Source organism: Protopterus annectens, chromosome 13.part0 (genome assembly GCF_019279795.1).
Source record: "Protopterus annectens isolate FY-2018-M chromosome 13.part0, PAN1.0, whole genome shotgun sequence".
In the NCBI taxonomy this organism is placed as follows: Eukaryota; Metazoa; Chordata; order Ceratodontiformes; family Protopteridae; genus Protopterus; species Protopterus annectens.
In genome coordinates this window covers 862,032,203-862,048,523 of record NC_056747.1, presented here as the reverse complement: position 1 = coordinate 862,048,523, position 16,321 = coordinate 862,032,203, and the positions used below count along the sequence as shown (strand labels likewise).

At 42.9% G+C, this 16,321-nt stretch overlaps 1 protein-coding gene across 1 annotated transcript in view; it reads left to right on the top strand.

Annotated features, from left to right (window-relative positions):
- SYNRG (synergin gamma) overlaps positions 1–16,321 on the top strand; it is a gene marked incomplete in the record, with an annotated part of 2,786,306 nt that overhangs the window by 1,064,416 nt on the left and 1,705,569 nt on the right. The window contains 1 exon segment of the mRNA XM_044054902.1: positions 4,681–4,758. Within this exon segment, the coding sequence (XP_043910837.1) occupies positions 4,681–4,758 (78 nt within the window).

Sequence of the window (16,321 nt, the reverse complement as noted above, 5' to 3'; positions counted from 1 at the left end):
GTGGATTACTTCTCCCCAGATTCACCAAGGCCGACCCTTTGTACCCCCAGCCCCGGTAGCCACTGTCACTACGGACGCCTCCCTGATCGGGTGGGGGGGTCATTATCAGGGCAGGATGGTTCATGGGACGTGGCAACCGTTCGAATACCACCTGCACATAAATGTCCTAGAGATGAGAGCAGTGCTTTTAACATTGCAAGCCCTCAACTACTTTCTTCCCGTGGGAACAATTGCAGTTCACACAGACAACATGTCTGTAGTATGGTATATCAACAAACAGGGCGGAACCAAGTCCTACCCCTTGTGTCGAGAAGCTCTCAGACTTTGGCAATGGGCGATCTCCTCTCATCAGTTTCTGGTAGCAACGCATATCCCTGGGAAAACCAACATTTTAGCGGACAGATTGAGCAGAGCTATTCTCATGCCTCACGAGTGGTCTCTCAAACAATCTATAGTGGAAGAGATTTTTCTAGAATGGGGCCGCCCATGTTGCGATCTTTTTGCTACTCCCCAAAACAGCAAATGCCCAGACTTCTTCTCTCTCTTCCCACTGCCAGGCCATCCCCCCAGAGATGCTCTAACCCAGGATTGGCCCCAGGGACTTCTTTATGCCTTTCCTCCTTTTCCTCTGATTCCACAAGTGCTCCAGAAAGCCACCGTTTTGAGAGCCAAAATGATTCTCATTGCTCCCTATTGGCCTCGACAGATTTGGTTTCCGTTCCTCCATCGTCACCTTTTGGTGCAGCCGTGGCATCTGGACCCAGTGCCAGACCTTCTGATTCACCAATCGGGTCAGCTGCACCGGTCTATCCCTTCTCTCAACCTCACAGCATGGTTGCTCCACTTCCTTCCTTAGCCAGGCTTCCTATGATCTCTAATCCTGTTAGGGACATCATAGTAGCTTCCCTAAAATCCTCTACTAGGAGGATTTATACTAGCAAATGGAAACGCTTTTCTTGTTGGGCAAAAGCTAAAAATATTGATCCCTTTACTGCTCCAGTACAAGCAGTTTTGGATTTCTTAGCGGAAATCTTTCACGCGGGCTCTTCTTCTTCCACGGTCAAAGTTCAGTTGGCTGCTATCTCGAACTTTCATGTCGGGTTCGCAGATCACAACATTATGTCCCACAGGCTTTGTAGAGCCTTCTTAAAAGGAATTTTTCTCCTGAAACCTCCAATCAGGAGTCCTCCTCCTCAATGGGACCTAAATTTAGTGCTGACATCCTTGATTCTTCCTCCCTTTGAGCCAGCTGTTTCATGTTCCCTGAAATTTCTTTCATGGAAAACTTTATTCCTGGTTGCTATTACATCGGCTAGGAGGGTATCTGAACTTCATGCTCTCTCTGTTCGCCCCCCCTATTTAGTCTTCCACAAAGACAGAGTATCATTGAGAACTAATCCGACCTTTTTGCCTAAGGTCGCCTCAAAGAGTAATTTGAATCAGGCTATTGATCTTCCTGTATTTTTCCCAAACTACTCAAACAGATCGGAACAAAAGTTAACATTATCTTGACGTTCACCGCCAACTCAGATATTATTTAGACAGAACAAAACAATTCAGGAAATCCGATCAGCTCTTTGTTTCTTATGCTGATAACAAAAAAGGCCTTCCCGTCTCAAAAGTGACCTTATCTAGATGGCTTTCTTCTGTCATCTCTGAAATTTATCAGCTCAGGGGAAAACAGCTGTGCTCGAAACCTAAAGCGCATTCAACCAGAAGCTTAGCCACTTCCACAGCTTTTCAAGCTAGACTTCCATTAGACACTATTTGTGCAGCAGCCACTTGGGCCACTCCTCATACCTTTGTTTCTCATTACAAATTGGATTTGGCCTCCAGGGACAGAGCCAGTTTTGGCTCTACAGTTCTCAAGAGTCTGTTCCATTGAGCCACCCAGGATAGAGGTGCTAGGGGCGGTCCCATCAAGCAGAATGAAGGCGAGATTGACAACTTAACATTGAGAAGTTATGTACCTACCATAACGTTCCATGTTAGTTGTCTTCTCGCCTTCTTTCTTGACCCTCCCTCCTTCCCCTGGCCTGGACAGACCTTTTCTCTACATGGAAGAATGCTTCTTAAGACCATACAGTACTGGTCCTCCAAAACCATCCTTCAGGCTTTTTCTCTCCTTCTTTCTTCCTTTTGGGAAGTTTTTTATGCTAGGTGTTATTGCCTATAGACAACAAACGAGATCTGGGTACTTACCGCCTTGCATCATGGGATATGGGGCTGCCTCGAGCTGGTAAAAGTGACTCTCGAGCTTAGCAAAGTGCCGAGTCGGAGCTGAGGATCGGCTCCGAACCCATCAAGCAAGAAAGAAGGCGAGAGAAGACAACTAACATGGAACGTTATGGTAGGTACATAACTTCTCATTACCGCTTATCTAGACCTGGCCAAAGCTTTCCAAACAGTCCCACACTAACATACCAGTTTAAGCATAAACCCCTACATTGAGGGATAGCAAATTGGCTCACTGACAGGACACGTTGTCCAGATAGGTGAATCCACTTCCGATAACTGTTACTAGTAGTGTCCCTCAAGGCTCAGTGTTGGGACCCCTTGTTTGGTATATACTTCTGTGAAGTGAAGACCAATGCTGGGGGCCTTTGGCTTACCAAGTTCGCTGATGACTGTAAGCTGGGAGCAATCATTGAATCTCCAAGTGATGTTGACATCCTACAAACAGGCCTAAAAATGACAAACAACTGGTGTCAAAACCGTGGTCTGAGACTAAATGCTAAAAAATGCGTAATCGTACCCTTTGATAAATCAGATATCCCTGCGAGTTATAATATTGATAACACGCCCCTAAAAGTAGATCCAGTGGCAAGGGACATAGGAACACGGATAGTAATCTAAACTTTGACCACCAGGTAGCTATGATAGTGAGAAAATTCTTCTCTGTGGCTCAACTTGTAAGTAAAGGCATGGCATCGAGATCAAAAAAGTCATAATGCCATTATACTCAGCCCTTATCAAGCTCATCATCAAGTACAGTGCACCCTTTTGCATGTACCTAACCAGGTACTTACACCAACTGGAGTGGCTGCAGAGGTTTCTCACTAAAAAAATCCAAAGCGTAAGACACATGTCTTATGCAGACCGGCTAAAGGCCCTATCCTTTTACTCCATGTCATATCGTTTAATGAGAGGTGACTTATGCTTGACCTACGAGGCATTTTCAGATCCAGCCCTGATGAATATGTTACATATTCTCAAGAAAAATTATATGAGGGTTACGTGATCCATGGACCCAAACTTTATTTATGACTCTAACAGAACTTGCTGGAGAGACAGATTTATATCCCAAAGGCTACTTTGTCTATGGAATAAACTTCCCATTTTCATAAAACAAAGCTTGTCATTCACTCTGTTCAAAAAGAATTTGGATAAATGGATGGGGAAACTTAAATTCACTGCAGGTGTACTACACATGTCCCTTTTAGAGAGGCAGTCAATAAAATGACTTATGGCTCCAATACCCAAAGATTCACTACCCTGATACTACTCCATCCCATATCTGGGGAATTAGGATACAATATTGCCATATGCTGGGTGTTATTGGCTAGACTTTTTAAAGGCTGTTGTACCATTAGCCTAGTAATCACCTATGAACCTCTATACATTGAAGTGGTAGTATATGTATCACCCAAAACTGTAGTGCAGATCATTCTTTTTATCTTGCTGTTTTTTCTTTGCTTATAATGTTAAGACTAACAGCTGTATATAAATTTCTCTGCCCATAATATTTAGAACTAATTGTTATATTCAGTGGTCCTGAGTCCCATGTTGTGCTCATTCACAACCATACTTCACAGTAGTCACTATTTTCCAGTTGTAAGAGCAATGCTCAAGCCACTTAACTGTAGTTTGAATTTCTCTTTTAATTTAACTGTCACTTTTTCAGAATAAATGCATACTTTTTAGATGTAGAGAAGATGATGGACCTTTCAATAAGCTGTCTGATCAGGCTTGAAATTAACACGATTTATAAAGAGTTTGGGGTGGGGCTGCATTCTTTAATGCATTCTTGTACGGGATTTCAAAACCTTGCATTTCTTGATAGTTCATAATTGGCACAGCTGATGGTGCCTCACAGTCTCTTATGGCCCTTTGAGCTGTTCATTGTCTTGTAGAAAATTAACTTGTAGTATATTTTTCTAATTGGGCAAGTCATATCCAGAGCCTGCAACATTTGGCAAGTAAACAGCACACCTACCTGTTAAAGGTCTTCCATGGGCACAAACAGTGAACACCAAGCGCCAACTATTTTCTTGCTTGCGTTGATAGTTTGATGACATGGCAAGATGCATAAGCACTTTTCAGAGGACATATGGGCCCTAGTGTTGTAGCCCACCACTTTTAAATGAGCAGACAATGTGAAGAAAGTGGAAAAATCCATAGTGATCATTTTAAAGGTGGACTTTTATACTGGGTTGGGTATTGTGTAAAATGTAGACCTCTTCTTTGTGAATCTTGTATCCATGTTCTGAAGTACATGGTAAGATCGTGAGCAAATCTTATTTGCATTTTGCCCTCAAAGATTTCAAGAAAGCTGAAGTTGTTAGCTGTACTTTAGTGAGGCAGAAGCAATTTTAAGTTGCTCCCAACATTTTTTTCTTGGTGCATATTGTTAGACGTATATGTAGGATATAATTTAATTTTGCCTTTTTATTTTCTCAGGTGTTGGAGTATTTCCTTCTCAAGATCCAATTCAGCCTGTGCTGCCTCACTGGGTTTACAATGATGGACTTGTTCCAGGTAAATCTTTGATATGTGACTCTAGATATGCTTAGGTATCAAGGGTGCTCAGTAAATTGACATCTTTCCTATGAAGTACATGTTTTTATTAATCTTAAATGTAATTGCTTATTGGGAGTTGCTGCTACATCAAAGTATCTAATTCTCATTGTCTCCGAGAGTCTGTGCCCAGTCCGTTAGTCACATTGTGCATATAATTTAATCAAAATTATTAAATTAGGTCACTCTGATCCCCAGAAGTAATTGTTTGGGGGAAGTGGTATTCTAGCTGTAATTATTGGTACACTTTTATTTATAAAATGAATCAAATTGTAAAAAAACAAATAGCTTGTTTCCTACTCTCTTCTGTACTGTTAGTGCCAGTCTTAGTTGTACTTGACACAGGCATCATTAACCCATTAAATAGACACGTGTTTGAGGAATCTTACTATCACTCAAGACCAGTTTATTCCAAACAGCTTTTTTGAACTTCTTTTTATTGTTGCAGAGTAGCATTTTATGTTTTTATTCTGTTACGTTTTAATACTCCTGTCTGCTTTATATGGTTATTTTTGTACATTGTTTAGGATATACACACAATTTAAACTTAAGTAGTTGTTAACAAGACAGAAATGCTGCTTTATCATTCTAATGATAAATACTAGTTTTTTTCTGTTTCACACAGCTACAAAGCTGTGCTTCCTATCAAGGATAGGACGTGTTCATAAGTAGATGTCCTTCAAGGATGCAACTGCAGTCCTGACATATGGGTTCTCCTGCCTCAGGCAGCCCTTTGGTCGGCCGGATTCCAAAGTCTGGGTCCGGCGTCGGCTGATGTCGCCCTTTCCCCGACGTCAGAGCACCTGGGGTATAAAAGCGTCAGCCGACGCCATCTTCTTCAGTCTTTCTTGCCGCGCGGCGCCCGAAGCAGAAGCAGTTCGCAAGTGCCGGTCGACCAGCTCCTGTGTTTTCAGCTACTGAAGTCTTCAAAAAAGCTAAGTACCCCATTGGGGACCTTTTCTTGCCTCAGCCGATGTCAGATAAAACTGTAAAAGTTAATAATTGATTAACTTGTGGGAAACAAATACCTCATAAGGATTTCCACTCTTACTGCTTACCCTGCCTAGGCCCAGAACACAACGTCTCGGCCTGTACAGCTTGTGCTTCTTTCAGTAAACGCACTCTTAGGCATCGGACAGAGTTTGCACAGAATTATTTTGGGGAAGATTTCTGTTATATCATGCCGTCGGAGCTTCCGACAGCACATTTACCTAAAAAAACGGAAGGATAAGGACCGACACCCGCGGTCCGCGGTCTCGGCCGACACCACGCTTAGGCCTACCGCGAGTGTCTCGGTCTCTTCTGAGCCGGTTTCACAACCGCTACAGACCGACGACACCGCCCCACCGGTTACTTCGGTACCGGAGGCCAGCTCGGTGCCGGTTTCTGTTCTCCCCTCTGAGACCGTAGCCCAGGATATTTCTGACACCATTTCAGTGGATAAGACTACTCCAGCACGCGGGGCTGCCAGGCCTCCAGTGTCTATGTCCATTAAGGCCTACACACGTGCTAAGGCTGCCAAACAGGCCAAGTCTCTCCCTCCAAGATCTGTTTCTCTGGGATCCACTTCTGGTTCTCAAATTTTAAGTTTAGCTGAGGACCTTATTTCTTTAATTAGGGATTCTCAGCCACATCCAGAGAGAGGCTCTCAGCCGCCTTCTGTCAAGAGGCCTAGGGTTGAGCAGGTAGATCCCCAGTCCTCCGATGAGGCCTCAGGTGATTCTGCACATTCAGACTACCAGGAGGCCTTCCCGGCCTACAAGGATTCTGATGCGGAGGAATCCATTCCCTCTGCTTCTCCTCCTGAGGAGTTTTCCTTTGGGAAAACGCTTCATTCCATGAGGGAACACTTCAAATGGCAAGGCCAAGAATACTCAGATTCTAGGAAAAGGTTAAGGGAATTTTTAAAGCTACCTCAGCATAGACCCTTAGCTATTCCTCCAGTTTTAAATGTTTTAGATGATGTGTACTTAGAATCTAGTGTTTCCCCTGACTCCCTCCCCCCTGCTCCTGTCAAGCCAGACAGGTACTACAGGGTCCCAGACACACATCAATTTCTGTACAAGGGCCATACTGCTGACCCTGAAACTATTTCTCAGGGCCCTAAAGGGGTTTCCTCCACTACTGCTAAGAATCCACTTCTTTCGGAAAGAGATTCTAGGGCTTTAGAAAGGTGGGGCAAGAAAGTATATACATCTTCCACCCTTTCTATGCGAGCATTAAATTGTCAATTTCATATGATTCAGTATCAGGAATACATGTTGGATGACTTGCAAAAGAAATTGGCTTCCCCTGAACCATTAGATAGAAAGGGGTTACAGGAATTGGTTCATAATACTCAGCAGGTTAACAACCATTTCCTTCAGTGTGGATATGATGCATTGGAAGCTTCATGTAGAGCAGCAATGACAGGTGCGGTCATACGCAGATATGCTTGGTTAAAGGAACAAACATTGCCAGACCATGTGAAAATTAAGCTTTTGGACGCACCACTAGAGAAACATAAGCTATTTGGTGCTACTGCACAAGAGGTTTTAAAGAAAATAGAGGAAAAGGCAAAATCAGTGCAAGCAGTCAAAGATTTCCTCCAGGTACAGCCTCCACGATTCAGCAGGAATTGGTCTTCTAAGCATTGGTCCTTTCCCGACACAGACAAATTTCAAAGAGGCAAAACCAAATGTGGCAGAGGTAGAGGGCAAACTCAAGGCTCCTACAGAGGACGTCAGTGGCAGCCTCCGAACCAGAGAGGTGGGGCAGGACCTTCCACTGCTCCGCAGGGACAATCTCAATGACTTGACTTTGACTCCGCCATCCAGGGCTCAATTAGAAGCACCTTTGGGCGGAAAATTATCTTTATTCTCACAAAATTGGCACAATATTACAAAGGACAAATGGATACTGGACATAATAGACAAAGGATACAGATTCCATTTTCATACACTACCAACAAGACATGGCAGGCCAAACCTGCCACCAAATCAAAGGGCAGAGGCACTCAAACAAATAACAAACCTACTTCAAATAAGAGCAATAGAAAAGGTTCCTTCTGCAGAACAAGGCCAAGGATTTTATTCAAGACTGTTCCTTGTTCCAAGAAAAGAAAACCAATGGAGACCCATTCTGAACTTGTCCGCACTGAATACTTACCTTATTGTGCCAAAATTCAAAATGCTGACTTTACAGCAACTCCTTCCCATGCTGGGCAAGGGGTCTTGGCTGGTAACTCTGGACCTCAAGGAGGCATACCTGCATGTCCCAATCAGACAAAGTTGCAGAAGATACCTCAGATTTCTTGCAGGCTCAGAGCATTATCAATTCTCACCATTGCCCTTTGGCTTATCTACTGCGCCCAGAGTGTTCACGAAATGCCTGGCATCAGTAATTGCAGATTGCAGACTTCAGGGGATACAAATATACCCTTACCTGGACGACTGCCTTATACAAACGGACAGCCAACAAGCCTTGTTAAAAAACTTGGACTATGTCATTCACCTACTGCAGGCCTTGGGATACGCAGTCAATATTCAGAAATCAAGTCTCGTACCATCCCAACAAATACCTTTCCTGGGTGCCACACTGGACACAAGCACCCAGATGGTGTTTCTGACAAAAGAAAAACAAAAACAATTACCAGAATACTTCAGAAAATTAGCAACACACACCCAGATGACTGCAAGGAAAATCCAGCAGGCCCTGGGTTTCATGGCATCTTGCATTCTTCTGATTCCACACGCAAGGCTGCATATGAGGAAACTACAATGGTATCTAAAAAGTCTATGGTCTCAACACAGCCACAGCCTGGAAGCATTGATCCCACTCATTCCATGCCTTCAAAAGGAATTTCTGTGGTGGGCTCAAGCAAGCCAGATAAACAAAGGTCTGCCTTTCAGCAAGCCTCATACAAGTCAAACCATAACAACAGACGCCTCAGACCATGGATGGGGGGCGCACATGGAGGACAGATGCATTCAAGGACAATGGACACAAAAAGAAAAGCACCTGCACATCAACCAAAAAGAAATGCTGGCAGTGATACATGCAATCAAGGCCTTCGAAAAGTTCATGCATCAGGGTCATCTACTAATAAAGACAGACAATACCACAGTTATGTGGTACATAAACGAGCAAGGAGGTACCCATTCCTACCCTCTTTGCAGACTGGCAATGAATCTCTGGGATATTTCCCTACAATTGAAAATAGAGCTACAATCCCAGTTTGTACCAGGGAAGGACAATGTTCTGGCGGACAGCCTAAGCAGAAACATCATGGATCCACACGAATGGATGTTGCATCCAGACATTTTCTTACAAATAACTCAAGCATGGGGAAGGCCGGACATAGATCTTTTTGCCTCCCACCTCATAGATCTTTTTGCCTCCCACCTCAATCACCATCTGAAAAAGTTTTGCACAAGGACATACCATCCTCAAGAGTGGAAGGTGGACGCTCTCTCCTTCAGTTGGAACTCTCTAACACTATATGCCTTCCCACCTCTTCCTTTGATGACCAAGGTGTTACTAAAGATCAAGACAGAGCAAAGGAAAGTCATACTGATAGCTCCAGACTGGCCAAGACAACACTGGTACCCACTGCTACAGAGCTTGACACACTCCAATCCGTGGCTCCTTCCTCAAAGGCCACTTCTTCTGACACAGCACAATTACAGGACACTACACCCCAGCTTGAAAACATTGAAGCTGACAGCTTGGAAGATTCCATGACTATTCCTCAGGATACACTTTCCAAAAGGGTAAAAGATATCATCCTGGAGGCACGCAGACCTTCCACTAGAAAAACATACTCAGCAAAATGGAAGAGATTTCTTATCTGGAACAGCAAAAAGGGTCAAGACCCATCAGTGATGAGCATTCCACAGATCCTAGAATATTTGGCTGAATTGCTCCACAATGGCCTTTCATATTCTTCCATAAAAATACATGCTTCAGCAATATCTGCCAAATATAACACTGATCCGCCTGTATTTTCTCACCCATTGCTAAGACAGTTTCTAAGAGGTATAAAAAACATCAACCCTCCAAGGAAACCACCAGTGCCTGCATGGGACCTCAGCTTCATGCTGGAAAAATTAACTCTTCCTCCCTTTGAACCAGCAGCATCTTCAGAGTTGAAATTTCTGTCTTGGAAGACAGCTTTCCTTCTGGCAGTAACCTCAGCAAGAAGAGTCTCTGAGCTACAGGCCCTTATGGCAATACAACCATTTCTCATTTTTCATCAGGACAGAGTTTCTTTGAGAACCAATCCGTCATTCATGCCAAAAGTGGTATCCAGGGTGTCCCTGAATCAAGCTATTCACCTGCCTACCTTCTTTCCCAATCCTCAAAATAAAGGAGAGAGACTTCTGCACACCTTGGACATACACAGACAGTTGCGATACTACTTGGACAGAACAAAGTCTTTCAGAAAATCTGACCAGCTTTTTGTAGCTTGCGCTGCTGGATTGCAGGGAAAAGCAATTTCCAAACAGACAATTTCTAAATGGATTGGAATTTGCATTCGATTCTGCTACTCTTTTCATGGAAAAACTGTGCCAGCTGACATCAGGCCACATTCCACCAGAGCTACAGCCACCTCCACAGCCTTTTTAAGAGGAGTGGCAACAAAGGACATTTTAGAAGCTGCTACATGGAGCTCCGTGCATGCATTTTCCAAGCATTACAACCTGCCTTTATATTCCAGATCCAGAGCAGGGTTTGCTTCTGCAGTCCTGCAGGGCATTTTAGCTACACCATCTTTGTCTTAGTGCCTACCACCCCCAGGTTGGCTATGGTATTCAACCCATATGTCAGGACTGCAGTTGCATCCTTGAAGGACATAGTACAGTTTTGTACCTACCATAAATGTAGATGTCCAATAGGTATGCAACTGCAGTCAGGTTTTCCCTCCCTCCTACCCCTCTGTGGTATTCTTTTGGGTTTCTACCCCTCATTTTAGCTACCTGGGGTAATCTTTTATGGTGTATTTGTTTTTATGTTGTTGTACTTGTCTGGAATTTTTTCTCTAATTTCAAAATTTAGCCTTCCTTAGAGGGCACCTGGCATCTGGGGCAAGAAACACTGAAGAAGATGGCGTCGGCTGACGCTTTTATACCCCAGGCGCTCTGACGTCGGGGAAAGGGCGACATCAGCCGACGCCAGACCCAGACTTTGGAATCCGGCCGACCGAAGGGCTGCCTGAGGCAGGACAACCCATATGTCAGGACTGCAGTTGCATACCTATCGGACATCTACATTTATGGTAGGTACAAAACTGTACTGTACTAAACTTGCTGCCCTTGCAGGCCATTTTAAGCCCAGCCAGTTTCCCTTTTTGTGCTCAAAATAACCTATCCCATTTGGTTACAGATTGACCTACCCATTCCCTGGTCGATAATTATATATCACCCCTAATGAGAGTAAATGGTCTCATACCATAGATAATTTGAGGGGACCTATGCATGGGGTGAAGCATTTAGGAGCTGCCTCTGTCCAGTAGTAGTAAAGGGGGTAGACCTCGGGCAAATTTCTATTTTCCATCCAGAGATCTTAGTTGCACTTGAAAATGGACTTGGACAAACTTTGTTTTAAGATGGGATGCTCCTTCAGGTGCTCACCAAGTTGAACCAGACTGTGTATATTACACAGTAGTAGAAAATACTGTTCTTTGGTTAGTGTATGAGTATATTATAGCTTGTTAAGGGCAGTGTATACCATGTGACTAAATTTAAAGGGATGCTTGTTTATAATTAGTACAGGACACCCAAGAGAAGCTTTAATATGTTATTTTGGTATTTCATGCAGATGAGATTGCTGTGTATACAATTAATTAATTGTCCGGCAGTTGGCATTGAGGATCAATGAGCTGTTTTCCTGTGGTCCAGTGGTGCAAGGTTTGATTCCCCTCAGCCTCCATTGCCTAACTGTGTGACTGTGTGCAAGTCATTAACTGGACACCACTCCTGGACTGAGTCTGAAAGAAGGTCCGTGGAGTTCAGTGCTCTACTCCGGAAAACAAATACAAGTAAAAATATATACAGTGTATGAGAAGGTCTGCTTTAAGCATACATTGTAAAATCTGCTAGAAAGATACAGACACAGTTCTGTATTGAGACATGGTAGCAAAGATTTACCTTTGTAGCTGAGTCCTTACCCACTATATCTGCACTAAACTCTACTGCATGAGAGTAGTACATGGTTGCCCCTGCCCAATCTTAATGAATTCAAAAAAGGAGGGCCATCACAACAGTGTGGAAAAGTCAGCTATTTTATTTGCTCATAAGCACATCAACAAAAGACAACACATAGGGGTAGGGTTAAATAAGAACCCAGACCCCACAAAAAACAGACCGGTTTCGGCTTTATCAGGTTTCCTCAGAGTAGCCCAGAACCACATCACATAGCTATATATATATACACACACAGCTATATACACAACTAAATTGCTGTGAACACATTCCCATTGGTTAGTTATAAGTGCTCATTAAGTCCAGGGGGAAAAGGCCCACCCAACTTAATTATCCACTTTTATCTCCTTAGAATTAAGAATCGAATGCCAACCAGACTTATTACTTCTATCACCATTTATTTTATCAATGACAGTAAATCTGAAAAAAACAGTGTGATGTTTCAGTGTATGTTTATAAAGGGCATTGGACTATCTTTCATTTCTGATATCACTAATGTGTTCAGTAATGCGTAACCTTAGTGGCCTGGAGGTTTGCCCAACATAAAATGCAGAGCATGAACATGTGGCAAGATATGTCACCCAATCAGAGCTACAATTTGCTAGAAATTTTAAATCAAAAATCCTTAATTCTAATGAGAAAAAGTGGATAATTAATTTGGGTGGGCTCTTTCCCCCTGGACTTAATGAGCATTTATAACTAACGTGTACTTATTTTATTGTATCCTTGCTGTCTGCCAGCCATCTGTGGTCCTGGGATCATTCAGTCCATTCTTTTCCCTTGGGATGAGAAGTGACTGTTGGCAACCATCATCCATACAATCATTACGTTTTTCTCACTATTGGGATGAGTTCCAAGCTCCTGTCTGCTGATATGCATGCTTGCTTGTATGACGGCGTCCTTTGACTTCTCACTCCATGCATGAGTCTGTGCTCACACCCTGTAAGGGCTTCTGTATGTCACAGTTTTGCAGAGTCAAAGAGCATCTCTGGTGCTACAAGATGTAGTTTTGCTTGAGCACACAAGTCAAAACCGTAACATACCAGACCATCTCTCCTCCCCACCTCAGGTGGGTGAGGTGGCCATTCACTTCCACTGTCCTCAGCTAGGTCTTCCAGTGTCCTGTCTGATATTTCCAAAGTTATCTGGCTTCAATGCATGGCTTTTTCCCCTTTGCATATACAGTGTGTGCGTGTGTGCGTGTGTGCGTGTGTGCGTGTGTGTGTGTGTGTGTGTGTGTGTGTGTGTGTGTCTGTGTGTGCGCGTCTATGTGTGTGTGTGTCTGTCTCTTTTTCTCTCCTAGATTGCCCTGCATTCTTACTTGTAGTGACATGCCTCTGACTAGAGAAGGGTCAAGGCTCTCCTTTCCTCCCATTTTACAAGTAGTAGTAATTGGAGCTGTAAGAAGTGCATTGTCAACAGCGACCTTGAGGGAGTGTCTGAAGATGATCAGCATTGGGGTGTATATTATATCACTGAAGATTTCATATCATCAAGGGATATTTCATCAGAAATGCCGTTCATTGATTCCCCCCCATGTGGGGGGCTGAGCCTCTCATACTCCCCACTAATTATATATACCAACTCCGAGATCGTACTACAGTGGGAAAGGGCAATTTTCCTGATTCCCATTGTAGTGCACTCTCAGTCAGAATGGTTCAATGAATGGTATGTTCAATAAAATGCCGTTCGATGGTGTGAATTTTTGATGAAATAATAGGGACCACAGCATTGCCCTTCCCTCAGTCAGATGGCCAAAACTTCATAGGATCTGCCTTCTTCCCCTTGCTTAGTACTTAGTGATGACAGGCCAAGGACACTTCTTCCTAAGCCTCCTTCGAGTCCAGCAGAGCTTGATGGTCAAGTGATTTATCACCAAGATGTTGACAAATCTTGGGATGTGGCACCTTTGAGGCAAATCCTCACTTTCTGTTGCTGGTGCCACGGTTAGTATTTTTGTCTCCATCACCTTTTTCAGGTGCGTTTCAGAAGCACCATTAGTTAGTTACCCAGGTTTTAGTGCCCTTCCTGAAGTTGTCTGTGAGAGGCTCTTCCTTGCACACAGTGCTCTGAGAAAGTGATTTTAGGGCCAAGTTTTGTTTCTGAAACAGATTAGTGTAATGAAACTACTGCTACTACTACTTAAAATGCTTAAAGCTGTGAGCTGTTAATGAGTTTCTACTTGTAGTCCAGGGTACAGGGTGTACAGTGTGTGATTCCTACCTCCTCTATTTGCTTACTGTGCGAGTCTGAGCAAAAGTCTTTACAACGGTGACCTCAGAGCACTGCCTGGAAAAGGGGCACTTGTTTCAATGGGTTTATCTCTAAAGAAATGAAGGACAAGTAAATAATAAAAGCTGTTTTGGAATGAGTGCTCCCCCTTTCGGGAACTCTTAGCCTTATGGTGTTCCTTTGTAGATTGGCATGTGACCCTGCTGCCCTCTTCCCAGAAATTTCATTGAGTGTCTGTGAAACGAAGAGAAGGAAACTTGAGTCCTTCCACCTATGGCACCTTTGTTCATGGATACCGTATTTGTAGCCTGGAAAAACAAGATGCTGTTTGCCTTGATGGCACCCTAGAACTGACTATTATGTGATTTTTGGTTTAGAAAAGGTCTATAGCATGTTGGATAGAGAGAATAGTGTGTGATGTTGATCATATTGATCACTGCTGCAGTAGTGTTAGCCGTATGGGTTATATCCTGCTAAAGATATAACAGCCAGCCTGCTCCCAAAGTTTAAGGGCATTTTCCATATGCCCAAACTGTTCAGCTTGAACAGGGCTGAAGAAAGCGTGGTTTGGGCGCCAAGCCCTTCAGAACAATCCTGCTGCTGAAGAGCATTCGTCTTGCAGGCTTTCGAGGATTGTCATTTGGCTAATGGTTAATCCTGAATCATTGCTGGGAGAGAAGTTCCCTTCGGGTGAAAAATCCACTTTTCTTTTATGACAGAAACTTATATTTTTCTGTGAAATTAGTAATTTTAAGCTGGGAAAAGTATTTTTATAGACTCATAACTTTTAGTAACTTCTTAACAGGAGTGTTACTTTTTAGTTTTGTGGGAAAAAAGTTGTTAAAACTAGCATATAATTATTATTTTTTTTCCTTGGTAAAGGTTGTGTTAATTTACTCTTGGGATTGGGTTAAGTACTTAAAATGTTTTTAACCATGTCATGGAAATATTGTTTTTTTTTTGTACTTAACTTTTTCATTGACGATGCTAGACCTCCCCAGGAATCTGACATCTTTTTCAACTTTGCCATGGAACAGCCTACCTGTTCCTGTGATGTCTCTACCAAGTCATTTTTCAGTTAAATTCCAGCACTGTGATTTAAAAAGACAAGGGATGTTGATGCTGGGACCAGAGAGAGGTCAAAAAACATTGTATCTTTCTTGTGAAGGAATGAAATGATAAGCATATTTTTAATACAGAGTTACCAGGACACTTGAATGAGGAAAAAGAGGTAACAGATGGTGCATAACTTCAAAATGATGCTATTTCAAATGCACACACGGGTCTAAGAAGAAAGATCCAGAACTGATCTCCAAACATGTTCTTTATTTGGCAATAAAAACATCCTTGAGCAAAAACCTTTCCAAACTTGGGAAGGAGGGATTGATTTTTATCACCTCGTGGAACAGCATATAATGAAGGACAGGTGGAAATAAGTCTGATCTGGCGGATAAGAAATAGCCTCCTAGTAAGGAGAATTATCCTGTTACTGCCATCTGTAACCTCAATGAATGATCTCCATAACCCATTTATTTGAAACCATTATCGAAGAAAAAAAGGGAGATTCAGACTTTCTTGAGGGGAAGAGGGACTGCCAGATGGGTAAGCCATAGAAAGAGACAAAATGAAGGTAGAAAGTCTTGGAGATTCCTTGACTTAACTTACCCCTTTCATTACACTTTTTGATCATCTCTGCAGTAAAGGAAACAGAAAGTGAATCTTGATCCAAAAGAGAAAATAAAGTGTCGTCATTCATAACCTCTTGGGAGGTTCTGCGAATGCATCAAAGCAAACCTCCCCAAAACAGTACCAGGGGCCATAGCCCTGGAAAAATTATCAGCTGGGTCCTACATGCACTTTAAACAGAGAGCAGTGACTATTACAGTAGAATAAACTAAAACAATTTAAAGCAGATGTTTTCCAAGAAGAAACTGTAGACCAAACATTCCTCTTACTTTCACAGTTAGTCAGAGCAACATGTGAGCCTGACAATTCAAAATTCTGAAAATCAAAGTTGAAGAAGCATACACTATTTCCCCATACCCATTAATAATCTTCTTGTCCTTATCAGAAAGAGTAGGATAGGAATTAAGTGTTTAGCTGCAGTAGGA